The sequence below is a fragment of the Tinamus guttatus genome, unplaced genomic scaffold, assembly GCF_059628265.1.
Source record: "Tinamus guttatus ecotype Peru unplaced genomic scaffold, ASM5962826v1 Tinamus_guttatus_pri_ptg000368l, whole genome shotgun sequence".
Lineage (NCBI taxonomy): Eukaryota > Metazoa > Chordata > Aves > Tinamiformes > Tinamidae > Tinamus > Tinamus guttatus.
The window spans coordinates 3006511-3027187 of NW_028288902.1; the positions used below are offsets into that span (position 1 = coordinate 3006511).

The 20677-nt window shown below is 37.0% G+C and overlaps 1 protein-coding gene across 1 annotated transcript in view; it reads right to left on the reverse strand.

Annotated features, from left to right (window-relative positions):
• The window catches only part of TMEM117 (transmembrane protein 117), a 189658-nt gene that overhangs the window by 108147 nt on the left and 60834 nt on the right, over positions 1 to 20677 (reverse strand). Inside the window, exon 4 of the mRNA XM_088530378.1 lies at positions 984 to 1083. Coding sequence (XP_088386504.1) covers positions 984 to 1083 — 100 coding nt within the window. The remainder of the gene's footprint in view (positions 1 to 983; positions 1084 to 20677) is intronic.

A 20677-nucleotide genomic window follows, 5' to 3' on the forward strand; every position in this document is an offset into this window, starting at 1 on the left:
TTCACTCTCAGATAATGTTCTCTGTGTTAATGAACCTTTCCAATCTTATGTTATTCATTTTGCATTAATAAACTCAGGCGTCAATGAATCATTAGAAAAAAAATAGATTAATTTAAAACAATTCTGTAATCTTAAACATCATAGAACTCTTCTTTCCCCAATTCAAATTAATATCCTACTAATTTCAACTATTTATGTCACAATTGTAACTGTTAAAATTCTTAATCATAAAAATCTAATCTTACTAAAAAAATAAAAAATAAAAATGCATTCACTTTTCATTACTTGATGTTTAAAAAATGCTTTTCCAGAACAATCAAAACATATTTGCACATAGAGTTAGCTGTCATTTGCTGTTTCTTTGAATATATAGATCTTTGGATTGCCAGTATTTCAGGAGAGTACCTTTTAAAGATAGTAATTCAAGTGAAAAGCAGCTTCATGAAAACATTTTATCTTTTGTGAGAGTTTACTCTTCTAAAATCTAAATTAGAGACAAACAATCTGATAGCTTCACTTCAAGCAGGCTATATTCATGTTCTGGGATGTAACCGGCTCTCTTTCTTTCATTTCCATCCTTCTTGATCACATCATTCAGATAATTTTTCTTCTTTTCTCCTTTTCACTAAATATGTTTCACTTGGGGCACTACTGTTTCATTCTATGTCAAGTCTTTATGCTAGTTTCATAATAGAGAAAGGACACAGTTCTGTCCTCACAGAAGGCAGTGAAAAGTTTTCACTCACAGCAGAAGGAACAAAGTTGTATTTTGATTCATCTTAACTGACACTCTCTTGGACTCCAACTAATTACATGCCCTACCATTAAGCCTTTGTTAATTCTCTACTTATCTGGATTGAAATACTGGTGTTGCTTCAAGACACTCCGGCTTTTTCCTCCACTTCTCCCAGCTCCTCTCTCCCTTGAAACCAACAAACATATTTTGTTTTTCTTTTAAAATGTAATAATATCATATTTCTTACCATCCATGCTGTGACAAAATCTCCCATCCAGGTTCCCACTGCAGCTACCTTCATAAAATTTTCATTCCTGATGCCCATGAAGTCTGTTATTATGTATGCGCTGTGGAAACAAGAATGCAGACTGTAAGCTATACATGTTTGCTTGATTCAGTTATTAAAAATTTGCTTTAGCAACAGAATTTATGATTAAGTATGAAAAACTTCCCATTTTTTCCATAATCACTTGTTCTGCTAGATCTGAGTGTTGGCATAGTATTGAACCAGGATGAATCAATTTCAATTAGAAATGGAAACGTGTATCTGATTTTAAAACCCATGTCCACTTTGAAGAGGCTAAATAAAAGACAGGAAAGGCTTTAGAATTAGATCTAGAAATGTAAACTATTTTACATGTTTTAACTCTTCCTTAATACAAACAGAATTTCAATGTTCACTGAATTGGGGACATTTCAAAATCTTTACAAAGAAAAATGAAGATCTTTAACTACTCTTTATAAACATAATTGATCCACTTGACTTTTAGCTCTACCAGTTATGCAACTACATGTTTTTTAACACAATGTTGTAGGCAAACTTTACAGAATTTTAGTGATAAGCTGCTGTTTCTTGCTTTATGCATCATAATTTCATATGTATATTTTATTTAAATCCAAGGACAGCATCTCCACTCTGCTTAAATAGTATATAGGTAGGATTTAAAACATCATGCAGTAAATTCACCTGTACTCTGAAGTTCAGTATGATGCTATAAGGACAATTTAGGAGCTAAATTTACTTGTGCTGTATTAATATTTTGGGGGGAAAAGGCATAGCTTCATTTCCTTTACTAAAGGTCATTTATAGTTTTAGGAAGACATCATCCTCCTCAAGAGCTAACACACTGAATAACGGTATCCCTTGTATTTTAATTTTTCAGTTGGAATCTGTGTTTTCAAGGTACAGATTTCACAGCCTGTAAATACAGCTTACATAATTGTTGCATATTTAAGGATGCATACAACTGACCCAGTTGCATATAACAACTTCCTTGAACAATGTATTATCCATTATTTAAGTTTTACTATTATTATGTGCCAAACGTTAGCATGTCTAGGAGCAACTGGATCAGTGTGATTTGATCCCACTGTCTTCAGTAGTCCTACTAAAACCTAAAGATTTTGTCAGGATACAGGATCTTGCTGGTACAAATCCCCGAATAGTACTATATCACTGCCTAGAAGCAATTTCATATATTCTGGAGCAGAAAGTATCAATGTCTATGAATGGTTTCATAACAGAGTATAAAACTGCATACACTAATTGCTCTTTTGATTATACACATTGGGGACCTTTTAGCTAGTATGACACTAATAAAAATAACATTTATTTTTTAGTCATTTGACTAGGAGATAAATGCTGACTTTCTGTTGGGCTTAAAACAGCAACCTTTTTTTAAGCTATTTTTAGTTATGTTCCATATAGTTCATAAGATCACCAATCCTCTGATCATTTTGAGTGGTAAAAATGGATTTAAGAACACAGAAATGGCTACTCTCTGTCAGTATAAAGTCTATATGTGCCAAAGTCTTGTCTCCGAAAGAGAGCAACAGAAGATACCAAGGGAAAACTGTAAAAACAGGCAAGCATACATCTCCCAGATAGCCTCTCCCGGATCTTTTATAATTGGGAAACATTTGGAATTCCCTTTTTCCTGCATCTTGTATGTATGTATTCTTGCAGTATCTGTGAAGGGCAGACTGTGTTCTGTAAGCATACATGTCATGAACAGAAGTGGCCCAGTATGGATGACAGAAGCAGAAAGACCCATAGTTCTAAAAGCTGAGTCCAAAAAATGCCACCACAGGTTGCTGCATATGTTCATATTGTTGCAAAAGATAAGTTAATAGCTAAGGAAATGGAAAAAAAATGTAAGAACAGTATGTGATAGATCTCTTTTCTGGACTTAGCAGCAGAGTGTGCACAACATAGGCAAAGAGTAAAACAAGCACTATCATAAAGAAATTTTTCAAAGAAAATAAAATTTCAAAAAGATTTATTCAAATAAGGGTGACGCTGTGGCAGCTGACAAAATGATTGTAACTTGAGAGCCAATGGAACACTTTTTAAAGTTGGATACAGATGTTCAAGGCACTGCGATGCTGCCAACATTATTACATGTACTGAAGAAAAAGTCATGGTTGATGCTCAAACCTAAGGTGCTGCTTTCCCGCTCATCACAGGAATTTAAAGGTAGGATTTAGCTGAAGGTTACATACTTAAATTTAAGCATAAGCAATGGATCCAACTTCCCAAAAGAGCCCTAGTCAATAGAGTAAGCATAAAGTAGAGCTTGATTCATCCTTACATAATGTAGATATGCCGGAAAAAGGAGTCAGTTGCTTAATGTTACTGTAGGACCAACTTTTCATGTACCAAAACTTCTCATGCACCAAAAGCCACTGCAAAAGCTACCGTGACTAGGTCCTTCTTAGTGTCGTGACGTATCCTGGACTCCATTTGATAATCCCAGATATTGACACATCTGACAACCCAGACACATCTGATCTCCCTAGATCCATAAATGAGAGGTTAGTCACATAGGGCACGATTCAGTTGCCAAAGTGTAGCAACTAATGTCATTTCAGGCACATTGATGCATGTCATCATGGCCTTACCCCATCTTCAGCTGGCTTTTTAACACATTCCAGGGTATCTAAAACACAGGGCTGGATTATAGAGGTTTTTTGTACAGACTGTACAAGAGCTGCAACATAGAGAGTAATAGCTGACAGTTTTCCTGAAAGGAAAAAAAGACCCGAATGCACAGCAGCCAGGCCCTGTGCTTACTAAACATCCCCTGTGCTTACTCTGGCAGTACAGGTGACACCTTTCCTGTGACACCCGAATGGAGAGAATTAAGAGGCGCTGAACCAGCCAGTTTTTTTCTTGACAAGGTGTCAAAGCGGTAATGGCTGTGGGAGGCTCTGAAGGCTCCTCTCCAAGAGTGAGATAACTAGAATCCAGCAATGGTTTGACCGCAGAGGGGCTCCCTGGAGGTAGCTCCACAGCACAGTGCAAAACACCTGAAACCAATGGACTGATGCAGTATCTCAGCATTGCTGGTTGGGAACTTGTTTATACATGGTTTTGAAATCAAGCAACAGAAATGTGGATCTGAAAATCTCTGCTCATCAGTCTGCAGACCTGAGAGCTGCCTAGCACACCAGAGACTTGGCTTTTAAACCCCCGGGTCATTTAAAGTTCTGCTTCTAGGCATGTACAGGAACATCCTTTCCACAGGAATAAGTAATTTGCTCCAAGCTCACTTCCTATATTGATTGAGATCCATAAAGTGGTTATTCCTCCACTTGGCTTGCCTCCACCTGTGAAGTTTTTTGTGAACTCAACTACAAGAGAAGCCTATTGAAAAATGCAGTAAATGGCATTTCTATCTGTTAACAAAGGAGATGTGAATGCACCAAACTTAACAGGCAGCAGACACACAGGTTCAAATGCCTTTTCCAAAGAACACTTAGAATCACAGAATCCTTATGGTTGGATAAGACCTTTAAGATCATCAAGTATACCTGTAAGCTCTTCAACACCATGCGGGCTAAACCATGTCCCTAAGTGCCACATTTCTTGAACAGTGCCAGGGACTGTGACTCCACCACTTCCTCGGGCAGTCTGTTCCAATGCTGGACTATTGTTTCCATGTAGAAATTCTTTCTACTGTCTAACCTGAACGTCCCCTGGTGCAACATGAGTCCATTTTCTCGTCCTATATAGAGTTATTCTGGAGAAGAGATTGACCCCCGCCTCACTACAACCTCCTTCCAGGTAGTTGTAGAGAGCAATGAGGTCTCCCATGAGCCTCTTCTCCAGACTAAATAACCCCAGCTCCCTCAGCCACTCCTCAGAAGGTCCGTGGTCCAGCCTCTTCACCAGCCTCATTGCCCTTCTTTGGACACACTCCAGCACCTCAATGTATCTCTCATCAGCAAGAAACGGATCCACTGCTCAGACAAGGCTAGGTTGTCTCAAGAAGTCTTAAATCTATCGTGGGGGCAGATGATCTTTCCAGGTAAATATCCCAAGCTCAGCCTCTCCAAGCCCATCACACACTCTCACACGCGCAAGACAAAAGCACCGCCGCTCTATTAACAATACGCAGCTGTTGATGTTTCTGCCTCAACTCTAACAACTGTTTAAGTTCTTTCATTGCAACAGTGGAATAAAATACTCTCCCTTGATCTTTATTTACAGGCTTGTTTGTCACTCTGGGAGAGGATTAAGAGATTTATTTACTACTAAAAATAACAAATTGTTTATGGCAAACTGTTTCAGCGGACAATCAAGTTTAAAGAACTGTTTCCCTTTTAACGTCTCTTTTAACAGGCTAGTAAAATTCTGCGGCTAACTCTGTGTGACTGTGCTATGAGCAAACGTCACGCAGCATTAACGTCACGCGCCGCTTGATTCACTGCGTTTGCCGTATACCATGATACGGTGCTAAAGTAAAACAGTCCATAACGCCAGCACAGCTGCTGAGGGACACAAATAGGACAGCTTGCCTTGGGCATGCCCATTTGAAGGGTTTAAAGAGGATCTTGACTTATCATGCTGTAACACATTCTGCAGGACGAAGGCCTGCAATCGCAGCCCGAAGCATCTGGAGAAGGGTAACGCGCGCTGCTTCGCAACAAGTGGCCAAGCAGCACGTTAAACTAAGCACATCTACAGTAAAGGAGACGATTACCAAGAGTTTCAAAAATCTTACATTAAAAGAAATGTTTTAAACTATTTTTTTCTTCTTATTTCCAACATTTTGTTAGACATTTTAGTGTTGCTTTATCTTAAGATGAACATAATTTGTTTCACGAGTGACATTTAAAAAAATAGTTTCTAAAAGTTAAAAATAATGAAAAATATGCAATATAGAAGACAATGCCTTGGGGATATTTGAGTTATTCTAGCAATATAACAAGACACAGGTATAACAAAACATTTCATTTTAAATAAAGAGAATGTCCCTTTGTTTTTAAGCTTTGCAAAATTGTGTTGAGGCCATATTTGAGTCATGCCACACAAGACAAGGATTCCTCAGGCTGGGAAACTGTTTACACACACGAGTTCCTGGTGCTAACACCTTTTTACAGCTAGGAAGGGGTAAGGACAGATGTGCAGCAATATTCTCAGAACTGCCATTTGAAAGAATAAAACCCTTCAATTAAAAAAAAAGAATTGCTCATATTTTTGAGAGTACATAAACAAAATTACATTATTTACTTGGAACTTAATGATGCAACATAAATATACTAACCAAGTGCTTTGATAATGTGTCAAGTTTTTCTGAACTCCAGCAAAACCTTTGTATTTTCTATCAGATTCAGTTTTAGGGGGTTGCAGAAAAGATTAACTGCATTATTATAATGCTGAATTAACTTGTAACTGCAGCATTATTACTATTCACAAAGGGAAATTACAATAATTTGCAAGTGGCAGAAATCATTTTGAATGGCTTTGTGAATAGTAGCCCAAATGGGCAAAAATATATTTTATCATGTTACTAAAAACTCTATAAAGTATTTCCAGGAAATGCAATTCGTAAATATCAATCATTTTTAAAATTATTAAACCTCCCTGAGCCATTGATGAACAATTTTTATAAATTAAAATAATTAAAAGATAGACAACTGCACAAAATAAATAGTATGTTAATGAATCGAAACTGAATAACAAAGACGTGAGCTTCCAGAATGTCTGCGGACAGATTTTCAGCAGTCAGAACTGAAAACAATTTGATCTGGCTCTGCAGAAATTGTAAGCTTAACATTTAGATTAAATTTGTGAGAATCATTTTTAATGACAATAAATCATTTTTGATAATTTGCTATGGACACCTCCTCCTTAGTTAATGACAATGTTTTAAGACTTTATAAAGACCTGATCTGAATTTCAAGAGTGAAGCCAGTATTGTGTTCTTCTTTCAAAGTTTTACCTTCAGGAACTACTGATAACCCATAGATAGATGGCAAGTGGCCAGAGGACTGACTTTTCAGCAAGGTCTAGTGGGCTTCTAATGTTTCACCAAACACCAGAACATGTTGTAAAAGGTTAAATATTTGTGACTGGAACAAGAGGATATGCTTCACTACAGCAAATGCTAGACAGACAGTCTGTGCTTTTAACTTAACTCAACCTCTTGGATGAAGTGTGAATTGAAGCAGCAATCTAAACTACACAGGAACACAACCCACAAATGGACACCCATTTTTAAGCAGTGGAGACTGATATATGATTTACCTTACAATTCGCACCAAAATTATGTCAAAATGTGGGTATATTGGAGAAGACTGTAGTATCGGAGAAGAGTGTGGGTATCTGAGAAGAGTGTAGCTGCTGCCAGGAAGGCTACAAAGCTTTTGCGTGATACAACACAGCAGTGTGCTAATCTCTATTTTGGACATTTTTGTTTCCAAAGCTTTGCTGTAGAGATTTTTCAGATATATCTGAGCCAGAGAAGACATCCATTATAGGCTAGAAGCAGGTTTCCTGACAGACAGATCTTAACTGACAGTTTCAGATCCATTCACATTACCTTTTGTATAAGATAAAAAGACATCTGATTTCCAGCATTACTGGAAGCTCTACCTCTTTCCCAACAGCTACTATGAGAAAAAAAAATGGTTAGAAGTTTTTTACCAATATAGTTATTATTCTAAAATATCACATTATGCAGATTGTCAAATCACTTGAAGAAAAATGGGCTTTTTTTTGGTAAAATGTTGAAAAGAAGTAAGCAAGACATTTTCAAAATGTAAAACTTTGCAGGTCTCAAAGTAAAAATAACCTTGAGTTTTGATTTCAAAATTAAAGTTTTTGAAATGTTTAGCTTTAGAATGTGGGCTGAGGAGAGGATGGCACATGAACACTAATAGCTTTTGCACTTGTTTCATGGATTCCACTAATCCACTAGTGTGCCCAGTTTTTGAATCCTAAATTTTACAAAGACCACAGAGCAATAAACAATCAGCCAAGACTACAGCAAATTAAATGCAATATGGGGAGAGAAAGAAAGGTATAAGGCCTGGAAATCTGGTCTGCGAAATCTTCCTTAAGGGAAGTGACAGAATGGGAACATGCAGAAAAAACATAAATACATTTCAAGTACAAAATATTTCAAAAGAAAGAAGGACCAGAGTCCAGAATGGAAAGGGCACAATCATAATCCTCAGATGTTTCTAGGAAGAGTGTTTCTATTCAGCTGTACTTTGCTGTTTCTTTTGTAAAGATTTAGCCATCCAGAATTTCAGCATTGCAGAGCAATTATCACTATCAGAAGGAAAACAGAAAGATGCTCTTCACCAGAGAAGCACTCAAAGAAAATCTGAGTTTCAAACAAAGGTACATGTCCCAGCTCTTTATCCTGCTATTTTAGTGCTTACCTGCTTTTCTGTATGAGGGTGTGTGCAGATAAGCAGGGACTAAAACTGCCATTGTTTCGAGGAAATGAAAGAGCATTGAAAGTTTGCAGCATTACTATGCAGTGGCACAGATGGTGCAGGGGTTTTATAAGGACCAAAAATGGCATTAGCATGCCACCCTTGCTAAGCTATCGTTACTAGCCTGGAAAAGCAGGCAGTTCCTCAGGTGGAAGATTTTTACTACAGTGTGACAGAGCCAAAAATCATCCTTAAAAAACTAAACTACCTTCTGAAACATTTTTGCTGCAAATACTTTTGTTCTATAGTTTATACATATACATAGTCAGTACTCTGGCCCTAAATAAAAATGAATTAGTAAATTATTATATGAGAAAAAGTTATTTAAAAGTTAATCACTTTTGAAAAACAAACAAGCAAAAAAAAAACGAGAATATCTTAGTGTTATGTGTATTTGGTCTGTGGTGAAGATGACTGGATTATCTGTCTTGCTGTAGTCCATAAAACCAAATGAGATACGGAAACTCCTGGAGGTGCTAAGAAATAATTTGCTACCAATCTCACCAATCTTTATGAAGAAATGGAATTAAAATGTGGCACGAGAGGAAACAGAAGAAAAATGTGGCACGACAACTCAGAAACTGGTCTGAGGGTATGGTGGCTTCTCTCATAATATAATAGCAGCAGCAGATTGCACGGCAGATGGAAAAGAACTAGACTTCAAGCAATATACAAACTAACAAATTGCGAAGATTGCTTCTCTTCTGTATTACTTGAAATCAGTCTATAATGAACAGCCGGGTCTAGAGCCAGTCATTTGATAAGAGTTGGCATATAAGAAATGCCCAGAACATACTCCTATCTTTTTGAGTTTTACCTTTGTATATTTAGCTCTTATAATAAATATGATTAGAGATTTCAGAAACAAATGATCTACATTTGCTAATATCAGTTATTTATGAAACCAATTCCAGAAGCTCTCTCAAATTCCATTTTCCCATTTTGCTCAGCTTACTTTAACTCTAGCTAAAAACTGTTTAGCTAGTTTAAAATCTGTAGGTTTTCATTTTGGCATTTATGAAGCAGAAGTCTTCACAATATCAAATAATGAAATTCATGATAAATGTATCAATTCATTGAGAAATCTCAACATTAAGTTGGACAGTGTGGATGAACTGCTAAAAGAATAAAACAGAAGTATCCCAGTTAGTTATATTTGTGATTTTATTTCTTGTAATGTTTAAAGAACCTTTTATTTTCCTTTTTTGAAGACTATTCAGTCAGTAGTCTGTCCCTCTGTGAACTCAAGTTCCATTTCTTGTTCTGTACTGCAATCAAAAACAAAATCCTCTGCCAGATCAGAGAAAAAAGAACGGACCGTGACCCTGTCCCCTTTGATTTACTCACCATACAGGCACCTCACGCATTACACTGAGTCACCCCTTTGATTTCCCCAAAGGTTACATCTCACAGCTGGCAGGGGATCTGCCCTTGTAGGAATCTAGTTTCACTTTTTCATGTCCAGTTTTCACATCTCCTGTTATACTACAGGGCGGTCATTTGTCATCACTTAAAGCCAATAGCATTTTATTTCTTCCTGTACTGACTGAAATTGTTCTACAGGTCATTCTTTATTCCAAATAAGAAGCAGACACATAAAAGTACAAAAGAATTAATTTTACATTATTTCCATGTGTTTAGACTTTTCATGGAAACACTGAATAGCTTAGACTGGAAGGAGTTTGTGGAGGTTGCTAAATCCAAAGTCCTGTAAAGGCATGGCTAACTTCAACATTAAATCAGGTTGCTTCATGCCAGCTAAGTTTTTAAAACCTTCCAGGCATGAACATTGGCAGCTTCTCTAGACAGCCTGTTCCAGCATCTGACCACTCATTCTTATTTCCCACTGGAACTTCCTTTGTTGCAGCTTGTGACTTGTGACTGTTGTACTTCTCATTCCAGCACTGTGCACCCCCAAGAACAGACTTTTCTCTAAAGGCAGCTGAAAACTGCATCTACATACTCCTTAGCCTTTTTGTCTCCAGGCAAAAAAAAAAACCAAATAATTTCCCTCTCTCTTCATGTGTCAGGTACAAAGGAGCACAAAACTGGAAAGAATACTCCAGATACAGCCTCAGAAGTGCTGCCCAGAAAGAAATAATCAATTCCCTTCACCTGTTGGCTACACTCTTGCTAACACAGCCTAGTATGTAATTAAAGTTCATTACTGCTAGGACGAACTCAAGCTCAACTTGTCTAACAAGACCTGCAGGTCATTTTTCTACAAAGATGCTCTCCAGACACCAAGCAGTTCTGCTGCATGGATTTATTCAGCTCCAGGAGCTCCACGCGCAGGACTTCTCTGCACTTGTCTCTCAAATTCTATGAGCTGTTCCACGGTCCCTTGGAGCTTATTCCTGCTGCTTGTCACAGTCTCCCTGATGGCAGCCTTGCCCTCCAGCACACTGACTGCACTAGATTGCTGTTGGCTTAGGAGCTGATGAGGGTGCACTCTGTCCCTTTGACCAGGTTTCTGATGAAGATGTTAAACAGCACTGGCCCCAGAACTGACACCTTAGGAGTGCCACTTGATACCAGTAACTGGAAAGACTTTAAATCATTGACCAACCATTTGATCCCAATGTTCCATCCAGTTTTTCAACGACTGTGTAGTTCCATCCAGTCCTCACCTCCCTTATCTGACTAAAAGGGTATTATAAGAGGCTGCGTTGAAAACCTTGCTAAAGTCAAGATAAACAACATTCACTGCTTTCCCCTGCATCCCCTAGTGAGTCATTTCATCACAGAGGTAATCAGGTTGGTCATGCATTTTCTGACCTTGGTAAATCCAAGCTATTCTCAATTATCTTCCTACCTTCCTATCATTCATGTAACTGAAATGTCTTCCAGGAGGACATGGTCCTTAACCTCCCAGAGACTATGGTGCAGTTAATCAGTCTGTAATTCCCAGAGCCCTCCTTCCTGCTCTTTTGGCAGAGAGATGTAATGTGTGCCTTTTACTAGTCATAAGGGACCTCCTCACTTCCCCTGACATTGCAAAGATGGCAGAGATCACAATGACATCATCAACACTCTCAGCATCCTTGCACGCATTCCATCCAGTTCCATGATCTTGTTACTTAATATATTGTTATATTGCTACTTAATACTTCTCACAGGTTGCAGTTTACAGGTTGCAGTAGAGCCTAATTTGATCATCCTCTTCTAAGGGATGGACTTCTTTATCCCCAGACTCTACTACATGCAGAGATGCAGGAGCAGATCCCACCACTAAACACCAGTGCAAAGAAAACAATGATTCTGGGACCTAAAGCTTGCAGACAATACAAAACTGAGAAGAGGATAACAGACCAAAAAGGTTTGCTATCATTCAGAGGGACCTTGACAGGCTGGAGATATGAGTCAACAGGAATCTCATGAAGATTAACAAAAGGAAATGCAAAATCCTACACCTGGGGAGGAATAATGCTATGAACTAGCACAGGCTGGGGGCCGATTGGCTAGAAAACAGCTTTACAGGAAAGGATGTTGTGGACAACATATTGAGCATGAGATGTTCAACATGCCCAATGGGTCTTTGTGGCAAAGAAGGCCAACAACCTACTGTTAGGCAGCCTGTCACCAAGAGATTGACAGGTTCCTTCCTCTCTTTTCAGCAGTTTTGGAGTATCTAGAATGCTAGGCCCAGTCGTGAGTCTCCAGCACAAGAAACAGTCACACTGGAACAAGTACACAGAGGGCCTTGAAGACACTAAAGTCATCAGTGTCTCCTCATGTCTAACACATGAGGAGAGGCTTGAAGACCTAGGACTGTTCAGCCTCAAGAAGAAAGGGTTGGGGAGGATCTTATCAATGTGTACAAATACCTGATGGAGGGTAGGGGGAGACGACCTAGTAAGACATTTCTCAGTGGTTTTGAGTGATAGGACAAGCAGCAATGGGAACAAACTGAAATACAGAAAAAAAAAAAAAAAAAAGTACTGTAAGGGTGAATGAACACTGGAACAGTTTGCCCAGAGAGGTTTTGGAGTTTTCTTCCTTGGATATATTTTAAACCCAACTGGACACAGCCCTGAGCAACTTGTTCTGTTTACCCTGTTTTGAGCAGAGATGTTAGACTAGAGACATCCAAGGTTCCTTCCAACCTCAAATATTCTACAATTGTAAGGTACCTCAGCTTTTTCTGTGTCCCTTGCCGTTAGGTCACTTAACCCATCTTTTGCTACTGTCTCAACCAGTTTCAGCTCCAGGCAAGCCTGGTTCTTCCCAATTCCATTAGTGCACCCCCAAGTAATGCTTTTATATTTCTTCTACTTGGCTCATCTCCAGATCTAACATCCGAGCTGTCATGAATTTCTCTTTGCTCCAGCTGGCTTTCTGCCATATCTACTCATTTTTTTTTCTCTCTTAAAAGAGTTGTCCTTGAGGATTAAACGGCTGTTTAGGCTTCTTTTGCCCTTGAGGGCAGACTCCCACAGGACTTCACTTACCAGTTCTCTGCACAAGCCAAAGTCCACTCTTCTGAAGTGTAATAGTATTATTCTGCTGCTTGCCTTTCTCTCTTCCCTCAGGAGCCTAAACTTTGCCACCTCATGGCCACTGCAGCTAAACAATGATTCAACAGATTCCATCAGTACTTATGTCAAAAAACTGCTCCAGTGCATTCAGTGATTTTTGTAGAGGATTTCAGTTTTATGTCATTAAGTTTTCTTACTCCAAACTACTGTCCAAGCTAAAAGGCAGGCTATGAATATACTATGATTATGAAATAGAAATGTAATATTACATTAAATGTATAGATGAGGAGAAACAAACATTTAAAATAGCCTTTATATGAATAAACATGGAACTTAAAGCAGTTTGGTCAAAATTCTGATGGGTTTTCATTGAACTTATCAAAATTCCACATATAGCTCTATTCTATGCCTGAATCAAATCCCTTTAAATCATTTAAAAGTTTTCATATAACCTTAACATGGGTTAAATGGAGTTCAGTATGTGCTCATGTACATTTATGTGATTCACTAGAACAGCTGCTTTGAAACTTTTCATGGGTTTCAGATAACTGAAGAAATCTGAACAAAGAGTTCCCTGAAGCAGTATAAACTCAGGAACATAGTTCAAGCCAAACCATTAAGGAGTCTGAAACAGACCTCTAGATGAGATGATTTAACTTCCCTTTGTGCTAACACCTTTAGCTGTAGCTTTTCCTTTCCTGCTGCTACAGGCTCACACATGGTCTCCACCTCTGCTTTAGATACATCTTTGGATAATAATGACCAAGCAGAAATTTGGAAACTAACTGGCAAATTTCTGAATTAAGACCAACCTTTGACAACGATTTTACTTAGAGGAAGAATTCACTTTAGTTAATTCCAAGAATGCACTTTTGTTAATTCCAAGAGAGATTTACTTGAATAAAAAGTATCTTCTTCTCGATGCTCAAAACTGTCAACGTGTCTTCTGCCACTGTGGTGGGCGTTATGACATTAGTTTCTGTTTTTTAAAAGATTTTATGGGATAAGGTTTTAATTAAGAGTCACCTTTCATTAAGAGGGCTCTTCCCTCAAAAGCAGAGCAGAGTTCAGAGCCTATTGCTGAAGTTTCAGATCTCCACTGTTCCTGAAGAGGTCTGAGATGAGACACAGCACATTGGACAACAACCAGGGTACTGAAGAAGTGACTCGGGAAACTTTTTTTTTTTTTTTTTTAAGATAGCAATACAAATATACCTTGATCCTCTTTTGCAGACTGGATGACCCTTCTCAAGAAGACTGGCAGCAGCAAGCACTGCAAAAGGAAAGATTACTCTATGCTTTGCTGATTTCATTCCTTCAAGTAAGTCAGATTTGGAAAGAAAAAAAAAAGAATAAATATGGTGCTTCTCAAAATCTGAATGGAAGTTATCCCTTTTTTGGCCAGATATGTCCCATTTTTCTTATTTTTTAGTTTGCTTTTGAATGAGTTTGAAGTTTCCAGATGAACTTCAATCATGCTGCTACAAAAAGAAAAACAGTTTAAAGTAAAAACAAATTTCTTAATCGCTTTTTGGACCGAAAAGCCTAAGAAGATTTATTCTTAAATAAAAAATTACCAATGGAATGACTGAGAAACAGCTACATGTTTGGACAGATATCGTCATCCCGGGACTGTTCCTGGACTTCAGCTGGACTGCTGAAATAGAAATTTGAGACTGTTTTTTGACATTTCCTTAAAGGAAAACAAGACTTTGGAAAAAACATTAGCTGTCAGTATTTTCAGTTGACCTCCAGCACAGAGAGAGGCTGCAAAGCTGGGTGGCTTTGAGATCATAGGGGAATATTTGCTCTCCAAGACAGTGCTGGGAAAAATTCCCAAAAGAGTGAGAAAGGGGAGTAACTTTATAATACAAAGATGATATACATTTGACAGGTGGAATTTGGAATGCTGATACTTTGCATTCTTATTCTTGTAAAATAAAAACTTGCTCATTGTTAAGACTTCTTAAATACATTATCTAGGACATTTTCAAATAAATCTAGCACTATAGTCAACTTGAGTAAAACATAATAATGCATAAGGTAAAAGTAGGGTCCACATTCAACATATTTCATCCCGATGCAATTCTGGCCAGATTTCAGTGATGAAAAAATACCTGACCTGTTCCACAAGACATAAACAATAGGAAAAAGATAGTAATGAAAAGATTTGTCATTCATCTACCTTATCCTGAGTAACAGAGGCAATACAGTGAGCTTTCTTACTGGAAAGAGATTCTTACCACAACAGCGAGGCCCTCATTACTACTAGCTAGCTCATGTAACAGCTGATGCCCTTGCCTACGGAAAAGGAAAGTTAAAGCAGGCTGAGTGTTTGAGCAAGAGACTGCTGTTTACTGGAATGACAGCATGAAAGAGCTATGCAGCAAGTGCAAAAAAAAGTGCTATTGAAAGAGGAATATCAGATTTTGTGTGGCCTCTGCTCTCACCCATCAGTCTTTTCTTAATGGAGTGGAACTGCCCATATCTCAAAAGTTTGTAACTGGAGAAAAAGGAATGGTCCTTTGCCTTGAATTCTGCAGTATGGTTTTCAGGCTCTATTATTTATGTGCAGATGCTGCTTGGTTTTGATCTTATCTGCATGCTGTCCATATGTGCTGAACTTTTTTCACATTTCACCTTCTGAATTATTTGTTTACAATGTTTTGAATGGAATATTTTATATTCAATTTAAAAAGTAAAGCGTATGATGGTTAGCAGTGTAGTTAATTGTGAACCGTCAGATTTAAAAGCTATAGAGAATGAGATATGATATGCCACTCTCACCCACATCATCTCAGTCATTAAATTTTATATAACAATTCTTGGTGAAAATGGAGTGTTTCTAGATTAAGCAGCTCCTTTAAAAAGACTCGTTTTTAAAACTCCGATACTGATAATGAACACATCATTATCTTTTTCCTGTGGTTACTTAATCTCCTGCAAAATACCTGCACTTTATTTCTATTCTGAATTTGTCCATATTCTACTTCCAGCCACTGCATCTTGTTATACCCTTGCTATATTAAACACTCACCACCATTACCAGAAATCTTTTATTCCATCTTGGTAATTACATGCTGTATTCCAGTTTCCTTCTGACCTGCTCCTGGTTCATACTTTATTCATATTTCTTTATTTCAGCGTATTATTTCATGCTTGCATATCCAAGTTCCAGCATTAGCTTACCTGGCCATCATTTTAAAACTGTATATGAAATTCATTATAATATATCTAATGTTAGACTTGCCATGCACAAAATAAAAGCTATTATTTCTCTGTCACCAATAGTGCAGAATGGAAGAGTGTTTTGCTGGTACAATTGCTAACTTTTGAACTTGCTGATGTGGTTGAAACCTTCTACAAAGTCATTCATCTTCTGTGGGTGCATATAAGAAGCCATTTACACCTCTGTAACAAAGCTGAAAGTAAACAGATGTTTACATTTGTATGAATCTCTGAGATACAAGGATTCAGTATTCTTAATGAGGAGTATTACAGTTCTCCTTAATCTTTTGATTCTTCTGAAGGGCACAGGATTATGAATTTCTTCCATCAGAGGCAGGAGGAATTTATGTGAGTTTTACTCTTAAAACTAGCTGTCCTTTTCATAAGGGATGAAGGAAAAAACTGTTACATATATCTTTTATGAAACTGAAGAAAGTGAATCACTCTCCACTTTGTTTATCCTGTCCCTTGCTCAAAGTCAACAAAGGAGAATAAATTATTTAAGATGACCTTGTTCCTTCCGTAATTGTTTCAGAGGTGGGAGAAGTATTACAGTAATTGCTACAATCTGAATGAAAACAGTAAAAAAACACATGCCTACCCTGAGAGATCCCTAAGAGAACAAGTCCCATGGTCCTTGAAAATTTAGTTCCTGAAGAACTGAACAAATGAAACAAATAGCAAGAACAGATCCAAAGCACAGACTGATCCAGGATGTAACTCTTTTCTTAATATATAAACCAATTCACTCCACATATATCTTCAACAAATATCATCTAATATAGTTTCCTCTTTTTGTATTGATTTTGAGAGACATTTTTAAGGAAGACCTACCATAGATATTCCTTTTCTTTCTGCCACCAGAGACTACAAATATCCTCACTCAGTCTAAAAGAGCCTTTACTCTCAATTTACAGTCAAGAAATCTCAAAATAATAGTCATTAACAATGAGACAAAAAAGTGAACTGAAAGCTTGAAAAATAGAAGTTGTTGAAGACAAAGCAAGAGAATTCCTTAGGCTCAGGGATGGGATAACAGATCAAAACAAGAAAAGGTTAGCATAACGGCTTGCTGAAATGAAATCGTATTTTTCATCTTAAACTGCCATTTCAGTCAAAAAGAGGAATATGGGCTCTGCAGGTCGGGGGGGAAGGGTTTCACCACCATGAGCACCCAACAGGCAGGTTTCTAGTCCCCAGCTTCGAATCACTGAAATCTCTAAGTCACCCAAGTAGAATAGTACTTGTTCCCCTTCCTGCAGTATTTTTAATGGTTTTCTTTAATTATGTTGAGTATATTGCATTTTGATTCCTTTTACAATTCTAAATATTAAATTATGCTAATAAAAATGGATAAGAGTAGAAATGAAAATTATACATCTCTTCCGCATTAAGACATTTAAGTTCTGTCCCAGCTGGTGTAATCCAAATAGGCTTTATTATCGTATTCTTGGACAGAAGGGCAATTATGAATCAAAATGAACATTTCTCAAAATTGAGGCACCAGTTCCTTTAAGCTAATCTTGTACATAACTAGCGCTGCTTGGGTGTCAGTAGAACTGACTGCATCTTAATCATATACAGCCAAGTCTGTCCAGAAAGATTTTTACATTACATTTGCTTTTCTTTAGATCACTATTACCGTTAAAATGAAAGATCAAATAACACAGTAACTGCACGGATTTCTATTTAACATCAACAATATTGAAAATGTTTTGTGCAATGAGTTATTAAACAACTGCATTATATTGCCATGAAGTAAGCTTAAAATATCAGTACGTTATTCATTAATTCATTCTGACATGATTTCCTTAATGGAATTGTGATACATGATGTTATTAATCTACTAAGCTTCCCTAAAATAACCTGCTTGATGAGATTAGAGATTTATGTGTATACACACTTAGAGGGTTTGTATCTTGGACTCGTTCCAATCTGGAAATAGATCCCATTGGGAATCATTTACTTTCAAACTGGTAATAGTCAATAATTCCACAAGCTCCATTTAACAGCTTAAATCAGCACAACTAAACAAAAAAAGTTCAAAGTTCAATACGCTTTTTTAAAACTATCAGGTTACAGGATTTAATGATATTTAGACATGAATTTCCTTCACAATAAAATACAAGTTTGGGAATTACTGGCTCCTATAATCATAAATTGCTTTGGAGAATGTCTAGAGTTTGCACATAGGGAGTATAACAGTTTCAAAATCTCAATGATGGTTTATAACATTTTGAAATTTTTAACTGATCACGTTTTCAGCTGTGTTATAACCTTTGCTCTTTAGAAACCTACACTTGGTATCTTTACAAAACCAATGTGGAGCCAAAGGAAACAATATTCCAGAAACCACAGTATTTCCACTGGTTTATTAATAACAACTAGGGACAAGCATATACAAAATGATGCAGCAGGAATCTAATAACATGATATATACAAGTGCAAGATGCAGCAGTTCAGGAGTTGAACATACATCTGGTCCTCATATCCATGATACTACCATAGAGAGAAAGGGAGAGCTTAGGTATTTTACTAGCAATTGGGTACTTTGGTAAGATCTTTTTGGTTTTGGTTGATAAATTCTACTGCATACAGGCTTCTTTGGTCTGGTACAGCAGAACACTAACCTTCAAGCAGATTATCAAACCTACTGATGGCAGTAAGTGTGCACTTAAATTAAGCATGTTCCTAAGTGCTTTGCTGAACCAGGGCAATCTGGTAAAAGCAAATCCTTGGTACAGTTCTTTGGAAGCTATGTAATAGCTGCAGGGAAAGAATAATCTTTTCTTATCAGTCACTATACAGCAGCTGTTTCTTAGCTGTTTTAGATTATAAAGTCTGCAGTGTCTTCAACATTATCTTAGTAATGGGGAATAAAAACTAAAGGGAATATACAGACAATAAAGTCCAGAGTGTTATAAAAATATAGAAGAGGTAGGTGTATTTCTCCACCATTTTATGTCATGTACATAGTACACAAAATAAATGTATAGGAACTAAGGAAAATGTTATCTATGTTCTTTGGCAGGTGACAACTACTAACAAGAAACTGGATAATACATCCTTATAGACATAATTAAGCAATACAAGCTGATACAAGGTCATGAAAAGATAGCCATGTTAGGAGCACAGAAAATCAGAAAATTATTTATAATTAGGGTTCTACGAAGTGGTGTATATAATATCACATAAGCATGTCAGAGTTTGCATATAGAGAGTTGCTTGAAGAAATGACAAATGAAACCAGAAGGCACATTGGATCGTATTGGATATCCAGCTCCTGAAAGCAGCATAATTCCTTGGATTCACAGACTTAAGCGACTCACGGTTTTATCTCAGCTGGCCCTGCTTCAAGTGAATTCTTTATATTTCCAGGGTCATGTATGCTCAAAATAACCAACAAAGCTGATTTCTACAAAATGAGCTAAGGCTAAATATGGGCTCTTAAATTCGAAAGTGCAATTCCAAAAATCTTCACATAATTGACCAGATACTAACTACTTAGTTCTGAATTTCCACAGCGAGTACGATGAATAATTGTAGAATTGAGAATATCATCTTTGCAATTTTATCATAATTTTTATTACTTTCAGGATGAATTCATGAAGTAGACCAGTAAGTAAATGCAAATGATCTGTGCGAAACCTTAACTCTTCCTTCATGATTCAGTACTAAAAACTAGATGGCAAATAAATTATTTAAAATATTGCTAGGTATAGCAGTAGTTGCCTCTAGAATTACCAGTTTCAAAACAGAACTTAACATCACTGATTGTTATACAAATGTACCTTGCATTTATTAATTGAGCTATAGCCGCATGGTAGTATTATGAGTCAAAATTAAGAAAAATAATTTTTTAAAAAGAATTGTAAAGCTTTAACTATAATTCTAAAACTCAGCACAAGTCTATGAAGTGCTATAAAGAGGTATGGGCTCGCTGAAATCAGCTGATGTGCACCAATTCACATCCACTGACCAACTGACCCTAATTTTTGCATTTATCTGGTCTCATTAAGGTACATTAGTGACAGTGATTATCCAAGACGTAAAAATAATTTAAATAAGAATCCCAAGATGACACAGATGATGGATGTTAATAGAGCATATCACGTTGTTAATTTGTATAGAGATTGATTTCACCAAATCTTCGAATTAATATAAAAGAGCAGGCTTAATTAACAAAACTAAAGAACACTGCTCTAAAATGAAGAATGAACTCTCTACAGATTTGTATGTATCATATGTTTGAATATGCTCCATTTAAGCAGTGTCATCAACAAAGCACTTAAGGCCATGTTTAATTTAGAGCAATCCCCAACAACTCAGCATGCACTTCTGAGCTTTCTTAACTCAGGTCTAAATATAGCAAAAAAATTATTGCATTTTTATTTGCTCTATTTTATAGCATGTCCCAGTAATTGGCACTGTGTACACTTTCTGTCCAGTATTAACACATAAATGTGAGGAAAACTATTTTCTTCCTTTGCCCATTTTTGCATTC